This window comes from Bos indicus, chromosome 1, assembly GCF_029378745.1.
Source record: "Bos indicus isolate NIAB-ARS_2022 breed Sahiwal x Tharparkar chromosome 1, NIAB-ARS_B.indTharparkar_mat_pri_1.0, whole genome shotgun sequence".
NCBI classification, from domain to species: Eukaryota; Metazoa; Chordata; class Mammalia; order Artiodactyla; family Bovidae; genus Bos; species Bos indicus.
In genome coordinates this window covers 76,625,034-76,642,014 of record NC_091760.1, presented here as the reverse complement: position 1 = coordinate 76,642,014, position 16,981 = coordinate 76,625,034, and the positions used below count along the sequence as shown (strand labels likewise).

The window sequence follows — 16,981 nt, the reverse complement described above, 5'->3', positions numbered from 1 at the left end:
CTGTACATTGTAGTAGAGAGTTTTTAATGCCCAAACACCATCTTTCCTCTAATCCCAGGAAACAAAGAGTGCCCCAGAGAGCCAGGCACACAGGAAGCATCCTGTGGAAAGAACCCAAGAATGGGAACTACACTGGCGACAGTACCGACTCTTGTGGGGGATCCGTGCGACCTTTTGGCCGAGGCCTTCAGGACACAAGGCCCCCGCCGACAGACGCGACCCTCCCTTGGGAGGGAGGCAGGGCGCGGGGGCGGGGGCCTTAGCCTCGGGCGCGTCACTCGGCACAAAGGAGACAGCAGGGAGGCGGCCGCAGGAGCAGATCTGCGCTCGCCAGCCACTTGAATTGCGGTTACAGACCTGCAGCTCCCCTCCCCCTCCCCACCCAGGCCCGGCCGCCCGCCCGCCCGCCCGCCTGCCCGCCTTTCTGTCTCCTCTCTCCCTCCGTACTGGCCGGCCCGGGTCCATTTCCGGGCTCCGGGTATTTGGTATTGATCAGGGCCGGGGGCGCGAGCAGGTGGCTGCGGCGGCGCAGCCTGCTGCGCCCGGGTCCGTCTCCCGCCGCCCTTGTCGCCAGCCCTTGCACGGCGGCCCGCCCCGTTCTCCGGGCCTGAGCGCTGCCTCCTGGACTTTGCGCCGCGTCGGGCGCTGCTGCTGCTGCGCGCCGGGCCGTGCTGTGTGCAGGCGGCGGCCGGGAAGCCGGAGGCGAAGTGCAGCCCGGACCCCAGGCCAACATGGCTGAAGTCACCATCGACCAGTCCAAGCTGCCGGGAGTCAAGGAAGGTAGGGGCCGGGCCGTGGACCGCGCGCCGGGCCCCTCCGGCTTCCAGCGCCGGGTCCTTCCCGAGGGAGGAGGGCCTTCCTAGTCTCGGGGGCCCCCCTCGGCCTTCGCTTGGCGCCCACCGGGTGCCGGCCCGCCCTGGCCGGGAAGAAATTGAATTCCGGTTCTGCTGTGGGACCTTGGGCAAGTCGCCTAAGTTCTGAGCCCCAGTTTTTCTCCACCGTCGGGAGATGGGGGGAGAGGCCAACACCACTCTCATCAAGTGGTTGTGCAGAGGTTCTCTGGAATAGCCGTGCCGTTAGTGAAAACTCCAGACCTGGGTTCCTCTGACTTATTTCTCTTCTTAAAAATTCAGGCCCAGCCTAACTGGCTTGAAGGCTAGGAAGTGGGGAGTGGTTGACGTTCAGTTCCTTGTGGAACCTTTGTTTTGAAACTTGACTCTTTCCCTCCTTCTGTCTACGTTTCCTAGCGCTGCGTCTGGCTGGCTGACTTTCCCACCTTCTTCCAGGTTTAAAAGTTTAGTCTGGGCACTGCCCAGCGCGAGCAGCCAGATGGGAAGCTGCTATAAATAAGCGTTTTCTCACAAAAAGGAGTAAGCGAAGGGGAGCAGGGGACTCATTGTGATCTTGATTTTTACTAGCTTCCTATACTGATATCCAGATGTAAGAGCTTGATTACTACTGGTCTGGCTTGACTTCTAGCAAGAAGCCCATTGACTTCTTGCCTCTTGTCTTCATCCTAGACCTTTTTTTTTTTTTTTTTTTTAACTGAGCTCTTGGGTGCTGGATCGCCGTAATCTTTAGTAATCTTAGGCTGTTGTTTGTCCCTGGGAAGCATGGAAGTCCCAGAGTGCTATCCGGGCTTGCAGATTGCTTCTGTAGTGGATGTCATTTGTTTCAGCTGACTCTTGTGGTCTTAGTTGTCCTGGGAAGGTGGAATTGAAAAGGATCTTTGCTTTCTTGGAACTGTGTGTTTCATTGCCAACCAGATTTGACTCATAGGGTCTTGTGGCTGCTAGGGCTGAACCCAGGATCCAAAGAAAGCTTGACTGCTTTAGGCCCCAGAGTTCCAAACACCAGGAGACAGTCGCTGGTTTTGTATAGAATTTTTAATGCCTTTCGGCCTGTCCTGTTGTTCCTAAAGGATGTTAGAGTTTTTTAGGCCGGAGATTTTTTAGCAAGCGGTGTTTTTCAACCCTTGAGTTCCCATCCTGGTTTTGGTAAAGGTTCTTGCATTCATATGCAAATGATTTTTTCTTTGCACTGTCAAGGCTGGAGCCAGAGTGGTGGGAAAGGCAAATTTGCTCTTTGAAGGTCCTAGTCTTAGAGATAGTCTTTAACCTTTGTGGTCTGAAGTTGTGTGTGTGTGTTTATATATATCCTTGTATATATAATGCTTCCTTGGGGGGTGTGAGGAGTAGGATAAGAACTGGAGTTCAGACACAACCTCAATTTGTAAACTAGGGCTTCCCAGGTGGCTCAGTTGGTAAAGAATCTGCCTGCAGTGTGGGAGACCTGGGTTTGATCCCTGAGTTGGGAAGATCTCCCAGAGGAGGGCATGGCAACTCACTTAAGTATTCTTCTCTGGAGAATCCCGGTGGACAGAGGAGCCTTACGGGCTATAGTCTACAGGGTTGCAGAGAGTCAGACACAACTAAGCACAGCACACAGTCATGTAGTGCTATGAATTTACCTTGCTCCCTGTACATGTTAGTGACCTGAAACGAACTTGAAACTCACTTTCTTATGTATGCGTTTATATTACTCTTAGGTCTTTTGGTTTCTAACCAAGATATGAATGGTTAATTCTAGTATATTCTTTCTCAAGGGTTTCAACAAACACTTTCCATCTATAAATGCGAGATTTTTCCATTGCTAAACTCTGGCGTTTAACTCATTTGGATTGGTTTTTGTTTTACACAACTTGATGTGAGGCAGTCCAGTTTATATAATACGGTAAATTGGTATGGAAATTTATGTAGCTGTTGCATTACATTAGAATTACATATATTAATTTACTTTGAAGGTGGTCAGAAATTGTTGAGAAGATCTTTGTTTTTGTAAGCATGTGATTTTTCTGGTTCAAAGATCATCAAAGGAAATGATACACTATAGTAGGAATGTCCTAATGGCAGTGTGGTTTTTGTTCTGGGAGGTATTCACATCTAATAAAGTGTATCTTTCTCTAATATAAGTCTTGATTATAGTCTGGTTGCTCCCTAATGATTTTTTTTGGACCCTAATTAAAGAAAATAAAGTTGGTGACCATGATTGGGTAAAACATACACAAACATTGAGACTGTTCTTAATATTGAAACTCTAACTCAGTTTGAAAAGGAAGTTTAGTAATAATTTGATTAATATTCTGGCATAGATTTTTAAACTCCAGTTTTAAAAACTCTCTACTTCTCTTATTAATGTAAACCTTTATATACAATTACAATTTGGAATCATTGGGCAGATTCCAGTAGAGACTGAGAAGAACAATGCAGTGGATGTCTGCCCCTTCCCACTGCCCTTTTCTTTAGGAAGGGGCTGGGCGCCCTGGGACTTTTTTTGTGAACTTCTCAACAGAGGTCATGGTAGCGGCTGACTTTAGGGAAGGGGAATATTTGAAAACTTTTTTCTTCTAGGTTAAAAATCTAACACTTGCTTAGTTTTAAGATGGTCAAAGATACTCATCATTTGGACAGACCTTTGAAAAAATAACTACTGCAGTAGTTTTACCTTGGGAAATCCCTCTTAAAATAGGAGACAGAGATGTGTTTGAGTTCATTTGTAGTGAAAAGAATTAAGTCAAGAATTAAGTCTAAGATGAATTTTAACATACATCATTGTTTCTGGGTTTAAAAGCATTTTTTTGGGGGGAACATCTGCATACTTTTTGTAATGGAAATACTGTTGCCATTGTTTAGAAATAATGCTTTATTTCTTTGGAAACATTTGAGGTTCTCTGCTACAAGATTTGAAATAATTCTCAACCATTTTTTTATATCAGTAGATGTATATCTCAAATGCATCGTGCAATTTGTGAATGCTAGACAAAAGTATTCTCCAATAGAAAAAAGTTCCAACAATATTCCACATTTTTTTTTTAGTTTAGATCAAAGCTTTTTTTCCCTTTTAAAAAAAAAAAGCACAAACTTAGATTTTTGGTCAGTTTTAGCTTCTTTGCTGAATTTTCTTTCTAAAACCACAATCCAGACTCCCCACTTTTTGCTGTCTCCAGTCTGATTCCCATCGCTGTATGTCTGACTCTTTGTGACCCCCAAGGACTGTAGCCTGCCAGACTCTGTTCATGGGATTTTTCAGGCAAGAATATTGGAGTGGATTGCCATTTCATTGTCCAGGGGCTCTTCCTGTCCCAGGGATCAAACCCATGTCTCCTGCTTTGGCAAGCGGATTCTTTATTGCAGAGACACTGGGGAAGCCGCTTCCATAGCTCTACTTAGTTTGAATTGCTCATGCTAATCTTGCTCTTTCCTGTATTTAGCAAAGTTTTCACATTATCTTAAGATTTTGGTCTGAGAGGTATAGACTGTGCATCAAAGCCATTTCTAGACTCTTTAAAGTTTATTAATTCCTTTGCAGTTTTTTAGTCATTAGCGTTTTCCCACTTTTAAACATTGAGCATACAATCTACAGTCCTCTCATCTACCAGGCCAACCTTCTTTCTTCTTTCCTCTCAGCAGTAAGGGAATTTATTATGTATTATGTATTTTTACTGCCCTTCATATGGGAAGTTCCAACATCTCCAAAGTTAGTTTACTTGATTAGTATCTGATGAGCACCTGTGCACTTGTGGTAGAGACGTTTCTTGAAATGAAGGTAGCTAGCTATTCTGAGAGCAAATTCTTTTTCTTTAAAGATCAAAGTTAATGATTTTCAGAAATATGCCTAGAAAGCACTGATTCATTTTAGGTCCAGAACACCATAGTGGCAAGATGAGGGTAAATTAAATTAATGGCGTTAAGTCCAGAACTTTAAGCAGAAAGATATAAAATTATGTCTGTTACAGTAAGTTAATCAAGTAGTCCCAAAGATCTAAAGCATGTGGCATGCCCACAAGACACATAATGTGATGGAGGTCTCTAAGAGGTCCATTTTCTGGCTCTCAGACAAACTCAGTTTCTCTTTTCCTCAAAATTCCGTAGGTTTTTTTGGGGGTAGGGGGTGGTTATTGTTTTTTAGTGAGACCTGTGCTAAATCTTGACTTAGGTATGTGTCTTGTTTTTCTTTACCTTGATCTGGCTTCACATCTTTCACATAGCTGGCAAAGATTCAGCAAATATGTGAATGTGTGAATGAATAAATGAGTAAATCATGGACTACTAAATTCTCTCTGTTAGTTTAGAAATCCTATCTCTGGCATAATTTCCTGTTCCTTCTCAGAGCATAAGTTCTTAGAGGGCAGAGATAATGCCTTTTAACCTTGATATCATGTATCTTAGTGCCACTATTATAGTTATGAAAATGTTTTATGTATTTTTTCTAGTGTTTTTTTTTTTTTCATAGATATGTCTTATAAATGGAATTCATACAAAGTTATGGATAACATAGAAAGTAAAAAAAAAAAAGTCATTGCGTGCTCTTCCTTGTGATTTGGAAGGTAATCATTATTAAGAATAAAATTTTAGTAAAAACATTTTTGAAAATGCTATTTGGTGGTTTGAATTTTTTTTTTGAGTAATAGGTTTAATTCCCCCCCCCCCCGCCCCCCCGAGGTAAAATGCAAAGCAGTATCATATAATTTGGAAGCTGAAAAGAACCTTAGATACATATTTTTTAGAGATACATGTGTGTCACCTATTGTGTGAGGGTAGTTTCACAGTAAAAAGTGCCCTGTGGTGGATGGTGTGATCTTGACTGTGCTGGAAAGGCAGTCCTAAAGAGTTCAAGGAGATGTTCAAGGAGTTGTTGTAAAGAACTCTTGAAATTCCACCCGGAATGCCTCTCACATTGCTATATGCAGGTATGTAGTACCTTCTTAAATAAATACAGTGATTTTTAAAAACTGAAATAGCTGCTATTTGTAAAATAAAGATTATGTTAATAATTCAAGAAATTCCTTTTTTTTTTTTAAACTGACAAGTACATAAAGGCCAACTTCTCCCTTGTGGGAAACTATTAGAAACCACTGCTCCACCAGATTTTCCAGATGAAAATCTGAGAGCCAGGATGGGGAAGTGAGTTGTAGTAAACCCCTTAGACTTAACATATCTAAAAATTGCCACATAGGGCCTAAATTTAGAGAAGTTTAGAGTTGAGTATTCCACAGCTCAGTCTTCCCTCCTCTCTCCTTTTTCACCTTCCCCTTCCTTTCCCGTCTCCTCCCTTCGTCGCTCTTCTTTTGTTCCATCTCTGTGTTCTTCTCTCTCTTTTCAGTTATTCTGTAGATAAAAAAGAATCACTCCTGATGTATTTCCTTAATGGGTGTATGTGTGTGTGCTCAGTCATTCAGTTGTATCCTTCTATTTGCAGCCCCATAGACTGTAGCCTGCCAGGCTCCCCTGTCCATGGAATCTCCCAGGCAAGAATACTGGAGTGTGTTGCCGTATTCTTCTTCAGGAAATCTTCCTGACCCAGGAATCGAACCTGCATCTCTTGTGTCTCCTGCATTGGCAGGCAGATTCTGTACTGTTAGAGCCCCCGGAGAAAAACAATGGTATAAAAATAATGAGTGGCCAAACAATTTCAGAGCTTTTTCTCAAGTTGTTTTAGGGATAATGTTTGATATGAATGTTAAAAAGTTGACCTAGGTTTCATTTTATTTTTTAATTAAAAGCTTTTTTTTTTTCAGGTTTTTGTTTTGATTCAGCAAATGAATTGCTGCATGAACTACAGGAGGTCATATTCCTGCCTCAGTGGTTTTTCCTACACAGAAGATGCATTTCCTCTCTGTACACTCAACCTGAAGGGGCTAATGTTTAGAGGCTTGGATATTTTAAGACGATTAAACATGTTGTGGAAATAAAGCTGTGGGCCATTATCTTTCCTTAGTTCTCTTCAGAGATGTAGAGTTTTGATTGAGATAAGTGAATTTTTGCCTCAGTAACAAAAAACAGTGTGATACTGCACACTTCTCTTGAAATCCCAGTTTTTTAAGTAAAGGAGTGTATTTTACAATTAACTACCCTGAGCTATAGGGGGGAAAAATAAACCTTATCACAGCTATGTTTGCAATTTCAGATGTAGCCACTGGAAGGATTGTTGGATTAATGCTTTAAGCTGATGACCTATTTAAAAGTGTCCTGTGCTTCAAAACTGTAAAATTAGGGTGCCCTAGATCCTAAATAAGAACTACAAAGGATAATTGGTCTTATATACCTTGGGGTTATATAGACTGTTTATTCCCAGATGTTTGAATTTAGAAATCAGTACAAGGATTTCTAGATACTGTTGTGTGGTTTATGTGCTGTGCTTAGTTGCTCAGTTGTGTCTGACTCTTTGTGACCCCATGGAGTGAAGCCCACCAGGCTCCTCTGTCCATGGGGATTCTCCAGGCAAGAATAATGGAGTGGGTTGCCCTGCCCTTCTCCAGGGGATCTTTCCAATCCAGGGATTGAACCCAGGTCTCCTGCATTACAGGCGAATTCTTTACAGATTGAGCTACCAGAGAAGCCCAGATACTGTTGTGTTGGCTAAAAGAGAAGAGTTTTTCAGTGAGCTGGAACAGAAGACCCAAACGAACTTTTTGGCCAACCCTCTGATTACGTTCTTTGCAGCCAAATAGAGAGAAGCTCTATATAGTCAGCAAAAATAAGACTGGGAGCTGACTATGGCTCAGATCATGAACTCCTTATTGCCAAATTGTTATCAGACTTAAATTGAAGAAAGTAGGGAAAACCACTATAGACTATTCAGGTATGACCTAAATCAAATCCCTTATGATTATACAGTGGAAGTGACAAATAAATTCAAGGGATGAGATCTGGTAGAGTGCCTGAAGAACTAGAGGCAGTGATCAAGACCATCCCCAAGAAAAAGAAATGCAAAAAGGTAAAATGGTTGTCTGAGGAGGTCTTACAAATAGCTGAGAAAAGGAAAGATATGAAAGGCAAAGGAAAAAAGGAAAGATATACCCATTTGAATGCAGAGTTCCAAAGACTAGCAAGGAGAGATAAGAAAGCCTTCCTCAGTGATCAGTGAAAAGATATAGAGGAAAACAATAGAATAGGAAAGACTAGAGATCTTTTCAAGAAAATTAGAGATTCCAAGGGAACATTTCATGCAAAGATGGGCACGATAAAGGACAGAAATGGTATGCACCTAACAGAACCAGAAGATATTAAGAAGAGGTGGCAAGAATACACAGAAGAACTATACAAAAAAATATCTTCATGACCCAGATAACCACGATGCTGTGATCACTCACCTAGAGCCAGACATCATGGAATGTGAAGTCAAGTGGGCCTTAGGAAGCATCACTACGAACAAAGTTAGTGGAGGTGATGGACTTCCAGTTGAGCTATTTCAAATACTAAAAGATGATGCAGTGAAAGTGCTGCACTCAATATGCCAGCAAATTTGGAAAATTCAGTGGCCACACGACTGGAAAAGGTCAGTTTTCATTCTAATCCCAAAGAAAGGCAATGCCAAAGAATGTTCAAACTACTGCACAATTGCACTCATCGCACATGCTAGCAAAGTAATGCTCAGAATTCTCCAAGCCAGGCTTCAACAGTATGTGAACAGTGAACTTTCAGATGTTCAAGCTGGATTTAGAAAAGGCAGAGGAACCAGAGATCAAATTGCCAACATCCGTTGGATCATCGAAAAAACAAGAGTTCCAGAAAATCATCTGCTTTATTGACTACGCCAAAGCCTTTGACTGTGTGGATCACAACAAACTCTGGAAAATTCTTCAAGAGATGGGAATACCAGACCACCTGACCTGCCTCCTGAGAAATCTGTATGCAGGTCAAGAAGCAACAGTTAGAACTGGACATGGAGCTACAAACTGGTTCCAAATAGGAAAAGGAGTACGTCAAGGCTGTATATTTTCACCCTGCTTATTTAACTTATATGCAGAATACATCATGAGAAATGCTGGGCTGGATGAAGCACAGGCTGGAATCAAGATTGCCAGGAGAAATATCAAAAACGTCAGATATGTAGATGACACCACCCTGATAGCAGAAAGCGAAGAAGAACTAAAGAACCTCTTGATGAAAATGAAAGAAGAGAGTGAAAAAGTTGGCTTAAAACTCAACATTCAGAAAGCTAAGATCATGGCATCTGGTCCCTTCACTTCATGATGAATAGATGGGAAAACAATGGAAGCAATAACAAACTTTATTTTTTGGGGGCTTCAAAATCACTGCAGATGGTGACTGCAGCCATGAAATTAAAGGACGCTTGCCCTTGGAAGAAAAGTTATGACTGACCTAGACAACATATTAAAAAGCAGTGACATTACTTTCCCAACAAATGTTCATATAGTCAAAGCTATGGTTTTTCCAGTAGTCGTGTATGGATGTGAGAGTTGGAGTCTAAAGAAAGCTGAACGCTGAAGTATTGATGCTTCTGAACCATGGTGTTGGAGAATACCCTTGAGAGTCCCTTAGACGGCAAGGAGATCCAACCAGTCCATCCTAAAGGAAATCAGTCCCGAATATTCTTTGGAAGGACTGATGTTGAAGCTGAAGCTCCAATTCTTTGGCCACCTGATGTGAAGAACTGACTCATTGGAAAAGACCCTGATGGTGGGAAAGATTGAAGGTGGATGGGAAAGGGGACAACAGAGGATGAGATGATTGGATGGCATCACCGACTTGATGGACATGAGTTTGAATAAGCTCCTGGAGTTAGTCATGGGCAGGGAAGCTTGACGTGCTACAGTCGATGGCGTCGCAAAGAGTTGGACACGACTGAGTGACTGAACAGACTGACTATTTTTAAAAGGACACCACAAACACGCATACTCGAAGTGGTTTTTTTTTTTTTTTATGTCACTATTTCAATAAAACAAACACACACATTAAGATATGTAGGTCTTCATATGATATTGGTAACCATACACTGACAGAAAGGCACTGAAAACTTTCTAATAAACCAGAACCAGTGTAAAACCAGTCTTGCTTATATATCAGTGTTTTTTTCTTTTTAGCCAGGCTCATTGATGTGTAATTCATGTATAGTAAAAGTTCTTCTTAATGTGCAGTTCTGAGTTTGACAAATGTTTGGTCTTGTAACCACCACAGCAGTTAAGATATAGAACAATTGCATAACCCCCAAATTGTTCTACCCCTTCCTCCCCACCCCAACCAACCACTGATTTGTTTTCTGGCTTTGTACTTTTGCCTTTAGAAAAATGGCATATAAATGGGATCACGCAATAATAGCTTTCTGTGTTTGACTTCTTTCGCTTAGCCTAATACATCTAATACCATGTGTATATCAGTAATTTTGTTCCTTTTCATTGCTGAATTCCAGTGAATGGCTGTACCACATTTGCTTATCCATTCACTAGTTGATGAATATTGAGGTGTTTTTACTTTTGGTGGTTATAAATAGTCTCTATAAACATTTGCATACAATTTTGTGTGTGTGTGTGAATGTGTTTTCACTTCCCTTGGGTTAGCACCTGTGCTTAGTTGCTCAGTCATGTAAGACTCCTTGTGACCCCTTGGATTGCAGCCCGCCAGGTTCGTCTGTCCATGGGGCTTCTCCAGGCAAGAATACTGGAGTAGATTGCCATGCCCTCCACCAGGGGATCTTGCCAATCCCAGGGACTGAATTTAGGCCTCCTGCATTGCAGGCTGATTCTTTACCTACTGAGGCACCAGAGAAGCCCAAGAACACTGGAGTGGGTACTCTATCCCTTCTCCAGGGGTCTTCCTGACCCAGGAAACAAACTTGGATCTCTTGCTTTGCAGGCGGATTCTTTACCAGCTGAGCTACCAGGGAAGCCCTGGGTTAGAACCTGGGGTAGGATTACTGGGTTGTATGGTGAATATATGTTTAGCTTTATAAGAAACTACCAAACTGTTTTTCAAAGTAGCCGTACCATTTTGCATTCCCGCAGGCAGTGTATGTGAGCTCCAATTGCTCTGCATCCTTGTCTGTACTTTACATTGTCAAGATATATTTTAAAAATTTTTAAGCAATTTTCTTAAGGGTTTAAATTCTGGTTCTGTTGTTTTGTAGCTGTGATCTAAATTTTAACAGTATAATATTACCTCATGTGGCTTTAATTTGCATTTCTGTAATGACTAGTGATTGGAGACTCTTCTTGTGCTTATTTCCTATTCTTACATCATTTGTTGAAGTGAGTGTTCTAAAGTTTGCCTTTAAAAAAACATCAGGCCGTTTTCTTGTTATTGAGCTTTGAGAACTCTTTATGTATTTGAATTCAACTCTCTTTTCAGATAATATTTTGTAAATATCAGTGGTCTTTGAACCTTGGTGCAATGTTATGAGCTTTGCTGTGAGCAGGTTCCTGCTCTACTTGATATCAGCTGAATCTCTTGGAGATAGTCCCAGGAAACTGTAGTCTTTTATACCCAGATTATACATTGGGCTTACAATGGACATTTGGAATATACTGACTAAAAATACTGTGGCCACCGTAATGCAGGGATGCATCCTACCCTACTTTAATTTTTTGTTTTTTCAGTAGCAACTCATTACCTTTATCAGCGTTAAAGAATGGCAGCATGTTTTTCCTTTTGGTAATTGAAATTTGTTCTTCTAGGATAGAAGTTTGCAAACTATGGCCTGTGGGCCAGTCCAGCTATCCACTGCTTGTTTTTATACAGTGGAGCTGAATATAGCCTTTACATTTTTAAATGATTGAAGAAAAAGAAGAAGAAGAATGTTTTGTGACAGGTAAAAATGATATGAAATTCAAATTTCTGTGTCTAAAGTTTTATTGGATCATAACTTTGCTCATTTGTCTACATACTGTCTGTGGCTGCTTTTGTGCTGTAAAGGCTGAAATGAGTGAGTAATTACAGCACAGACTATGGTCAGAAAAACTTACATTGTTTACTCTATGTTACTCTGTGGAGAAAAGATAATTTCTCTTGGACCATTTCAGTGAAACCTTTTAAAAACTTCCCTAATGGTTTTTTTTTTTTTTTTGATGCTTCATTAATCACTATAAACATCAGTTATCAAAACTTTTTTTTGATACAGTGGTGCACTGTTGGAGACTATTATTGGTTGAACCCATGTGACAGCATGTATTATTTTTGTAGTGACTTTTAAAAATACAGACTTACATTTGATTTTCATTTTTTAAAGAAGAACATGTGCTTCTTTGAAAACATCTAGGTACTTCAAAATTGATTATCAAAGTAGAAACCTTATGTAAAGTAAGAATAATCCATTTGCCAGTTCTGAGTAAGGGCCAGTGGGGCTTTCATAGGTGAAGTGTATGAATAAACAAGTTCAACTTTTGAAAAGTTTGCTTATGATTCTTAGTTTATTACTTATTACTGACTCTCTCCAAAACACGCAAACTAACATTTGCATGAATGAAGTGTCACTTTGTCTCTTGGAAACTTGCATCAGAAGTACCTAGGTTGATTTACCACTAAACTTTGAAGGCTCAGTGTGTGATGAGCATTTCCAGTCCTGATGCAGCTTCTCAAGGACCAAAACAGGGGAGTCTCCCCTGGACTTTTTGGCTGTTATTTTTCCCGTGACTCATAAAGACTGAGTCACTTTCCGTTAACATTACTCAAGGACTTTAATTGCATTTAGTAAAAGCAGGGATGATTTACAAGGATATCTTTACCCCTTCTCTGCCTCCCCATCAGCAATTTTTTGTTGTTGTTGTCTTTTGACTATATAGAGAGTCCGTGGTTTACTTTAAATATTACACTCACTAATTTTTGAGTTGCACTTCCCATTAAATACCTTAAAATATTGGCTTTTTCTTTCATATTATGAAATTCTGAAAAATTCAGAAAGTTAGGTTTGGCAAATACATTCAGACAAATTTTTATTGTCTAGATGGGAAACCAGAAGTAGAGGAGGACAAAGAAGGGACTCGATTAAGATTCATATCCTCCCATCTGCACATGTTCAGTTTGGCCTAACATCTGCCAGCGTCTGTTTTAGAAAGGATTTTGCACTCTCAGTGTCTGCCTTTACAAACGTTCCTTATCCTGTTAGTGATTGCCAGATTCTAACTTACCATATCTGCTTCTGTTGTTTCCCCAGTTTTCCATGGTCAGACCTCATTATTTTATTTAAATTGGACTTTAGCTTACCCATGAAGCCTTTCTTTTTTTCTTTTCTCCTTGTAGTTTCCCCATGAAAATGCCAAAGAGCTGATCTTTGAAAGATTATTTTAGCTGTGTGTGTGTGTGTGTGTGTTGGAGGGGAGAAGCTGGAGGTTTAGAAAATGGTTAGTTAGGGAGCTCTTATCAATAGGACCACAGTTTAATGTGCTTTCAATATCCCCAGATTCCAGGAACTTGGTTGCAGTGTCACTCAAGCTCCTCAAACTGGGATACCTATTGAGGTTTAAAAGCAGCGCTGCCAAATCATTTATAGGACAAACCAGACACTTTGTGAGTAAAAAGGGCAATTTTAATAATTGTACCAGAATAGATATATAAGAGACTGCTGAAATACCACAGGCAGTTGGGTATGATCAAGTGAGGTCCTTGTTAAAAAACCCTGTCTGGATATATAAAGTTTTCATTGACACTTACAGCATAAAGAATACCTGTCTCCCATAGACTGTCTTGAGATTCTTAATGGGTTTTCTATTTCATAACTGATACTAAATGAAACATGAAATCGGTTCTATAGAAGGTAGTAAGATTAAAGTTTCATTAAGCTGTTCATAAATGAGTTTCCCAAAATTCTGCTTTTAGTTAGTTTTCTTTTTGTTTCCTGTTTATCTGTTCTCCCCATATATACCCCTTGAAAGTGGGCAATGGGTGTTGAAAAGATTTGTGCAACTGAGGAGAGGTAAGAAATGCACACATTTCTGATGTAACACAACTATCATTCTCTTAATTTTAAAAGGAGTAGTAAGCTACCATTTTACTCTGTACGTTTCTGCTTATGTATCTTTTCAATAATTGAGCTCCTTCTGGAATTATTTTGCAGTATTTGCTCTAGTTTACCGATACATTAAATAATTTGTCCAGGTTGAAGTCAAGCTTGTGTAAAATTTAGTTTAAGCAGACTAACTTCTTTGGAAAGAGAAGTATTTTGAACCTAGGCTTGTAAGACTTGGTTTCACATTTCCTCATTACTACTCATTTGATGTAAGAACTCAGAGAAAACACTCAATGTCGTTCTTCAGTTTCCTTATCTGTTTATTGGAAATAACATTTACTATGTCTAATACATGGATTTTCCATGAGAGTTAATTGAAGAAATGGATATGAAAATTTTTGCAAAATGCAGTGTTGTATATTCAGTCTCAGTGATATTACTGTTCAAGTTACCCTGTAATACTCCCACTTCTCTTTTTTTCCAGACCATTGTTCTTTGAGCCCTAGTCCTTGACATGATATTTCCTTCTATACTATCCAAATATAGCCTGTTTCTCTCCGCTCATCCTCTCATCACCTCCTCAGGCCCAGCTCAAATGCTGATTCTCTGTTACATCTACCCTGCTTCTTTGCTGTGTGTCTCCCTAACCTACTTTTGAGGTACTTAACTTCCTTAAGCCACATGTCTCACCCACTGTATTGGTCTGCTGGCTCTCTGTCAAGACAAGACTGGTAGCAGACTGGGCTCAGTACTTTCTGGGGATCCTTATTCATAGGAGATACTCCGGAAAACTTGTCAGACTATCTGACAGGCCGACTGACCTGAGCTAACTACACTCATGACACTCAAATAAGAGCTGTGATCATTTACATGAATACAGTGGGACCGAACAGAGGATTAGAGGCAGTCACTTTCACTTTTAGTTGCATGAATTTTCCCCATCTCTCAGGTTTCTGTAGGAGGCTGATTGGTGTTAAGGTTAACTCAAGGCCTAAACACATAGTAGGTTCCTTTGGAAACAATGACCTTACCTGTTTATGGGTTGATTTTAGTTATGTATGACCATATTACTGTGTGTAAATTTTCCAGGATTGTGATATGGTATCGTTTTGTTGCTGTTACTAAAGGATCCAGTTAGTTTCTTAGACAGCATTGGATTCTATTCAGAATTTTTATGTTTACTATTTTCTTTAGATTTATCCTTAGGAAGAGGGGTCAGAGTTTTAACAAAATAAGTCACATGTAACATGTATTTTTAAGTTCTTGATTATGGAGGTGATTGTGAAGAATGTAAAAGTTATGAGTTAGAAACTAAGAAGATGAATGCACAAATTGTAAACTTGGTGTGGTTTATGAGATGAAGAGAGAGTAGGAAGGCATGAGCAAAAGAGCTCAAGAGTTTCTTGCTTTGGGGATGGATATGTTTAATTCATACTTATCTGAGGGTGGTTTTGTCAATTAGGACATACAGTTTAGTCTGTTTCAGCTTCATTCTGATGTATTAAAAGTTAACCCTTTTAAAAACATACTATGCTACAAAAACCAATTTATATTGGTAATTAGATATTATAATGGTATTTTTAAATCATCAAAATGACTTTGAATCCTTAAAAAACAAATGAAACAAGTGAATGCTCTAGAGCAGAAAAGGTTGGACAGCTTGTCTTCCTGTTCGCCAATGCAGGCTGCCTCTGATTTTCTTTCACTTCCTCTGCAGGGGAATTACATGATAACCAAATATACTGTATTGAAGCCAATTTCGGTAACAACACATAGGGAAATAAATCCAAGGCATCTAGAACCCATTCTTGGTGAAGTTAAATTTGGTGATCTTCAAGATTTCTGAGTATGAAAGGTATTCGCTTTCCCAGGCTGTGCTCCGATCATCTGGCCCCAGGTTAACTAACCTTTTAGTAAATTGCACAGTCCACAGTTGAGTTCATTGGACAGTAAATGAGTCTTAACATGGTCTCATTTTATCATGAAATTGAAGGTTCTATGAGAACCGCTAGTTTAGACAGGATGAGTCTGCCTTTTTATGTGGCACTCCCTGGTGGCTTAGACGGTAAATCGTCTGCTTGCAGTGCGGGAGACCTGGGTTTGATCCCTGGTTTGGGAAGTTCCCCGGGAGAAGGAAATGGCAACCCACTCCAGTACTCTTGCCTGGAAAATTCCATGGACTGAGGAGCCTGGTGGGCTACAGTCCATGGGGTTGCAAAGAGTCGGACACGACTGAGCGACTTCACTTTCACTTTTCAGAGTGAACAAAAGATTATTTTAAGATTTATTGGTTGTTACTGGTGGCTCAGACAGTAAAGAATCTACCTGCAATGCGCGAGACATGGGTTTGATCCCTGGGTGGGAAAGATCCCCAGAGAATGGAATGGCAGCCCACTCCAGTATTCTTGCCTGGAGAATTTCATGGACAGAGGAACCTGGTGGGCTACAGTCCATGGGTTTACAAAGAGTAGGACATGACTAAGTGACTAACACTTCCACTTTCAAAACTACTGTGGGTGGTGGTGGTTTAGTCAGTCGTTCGTGTCCGACTCTTGTGATCCCATGTATTGTAGCCCGCCAGGCTCCTGTGTTATAAAATTTCCCAGGCAAGAATACTGGAGTGGGTTGCCATTTCCTTTTCCAGGGGATCTTCCTGACCCAGGGGTTGAACCTGGGTCTCCTGCATTGCAGGCAGTCTCCTGCATTGCAGACAGATTCTTAACTGACTGAGCCACCAGGGAAGCCCGCTGTATAAATATGTAAAAGCAGATTTTTGCCCTTTTGTATGGCAGAAATAAAACCATCAGCAACAGTGAAGAAAACAATATCTGGTATAGAAGAAAGTGTAACAGTCTTCCTGTATGGATAGTCTACATAGGCTGTGCTTATCACGTTTTTAGATGATGTGCTTATATACTAGAGACAAATGTATATCACTTACACTGAATCAACTACACTTCATACTACTCTCTAAGTTGGAGGAATTACTAAAAATAATTTGAACCATTTCCTTAATAGGTCAGGACATTGAGGTTCTGATTTTGGAAAGTTCTGACTGGTATCTGGAATGAAGAACTGGGCTTTTTGTACTTCAACCTGGGAAAGAGATATCTAAATGCATGTAGCATTTTGGTATCTTACTAAATTTTTGTATAGTAAGATACCAAAATGCCATGTGAATTTGGCAGAAAGCTTTTACAGTTCAAGGAACAGAAATTAGGAAATTTTATCTAGTTTTAGG

General features: G+C 40.4%; 1 protein-coding gene across 5 annotated transcripts in view; it reads left to right on the top strand.

Moving 5' to 3' along the window:
- The first annotated feature begins 425 nt into the window (after positions 1-425).
- The window catches only part of CCDC50 (coiled-coil domain containing 50), an 87,939-nt gene continuing 71,383 nt past the window's right edge, over positions 426-16,981 (top strand). For 4 of the 5 annotated variants that reach the window (XR_011566725.1, XR_011566720.1, XR_011566723.1 and 1 more), the window contains exon 1: positions 426-780. Coding sequence is in view for 2 of the 5 variants with exons in the window: in XM_019958107.2 (XP_019813666.2) it covers positions 732-780 (49 nt within the window). In the remaining 3 variants the exon portion in view is untranslated. The remainder of the gene's footprint in view (positions 781-16,981) is intronic. The other variant, XM_019958109.2, reaches the window with a different exon arrangement.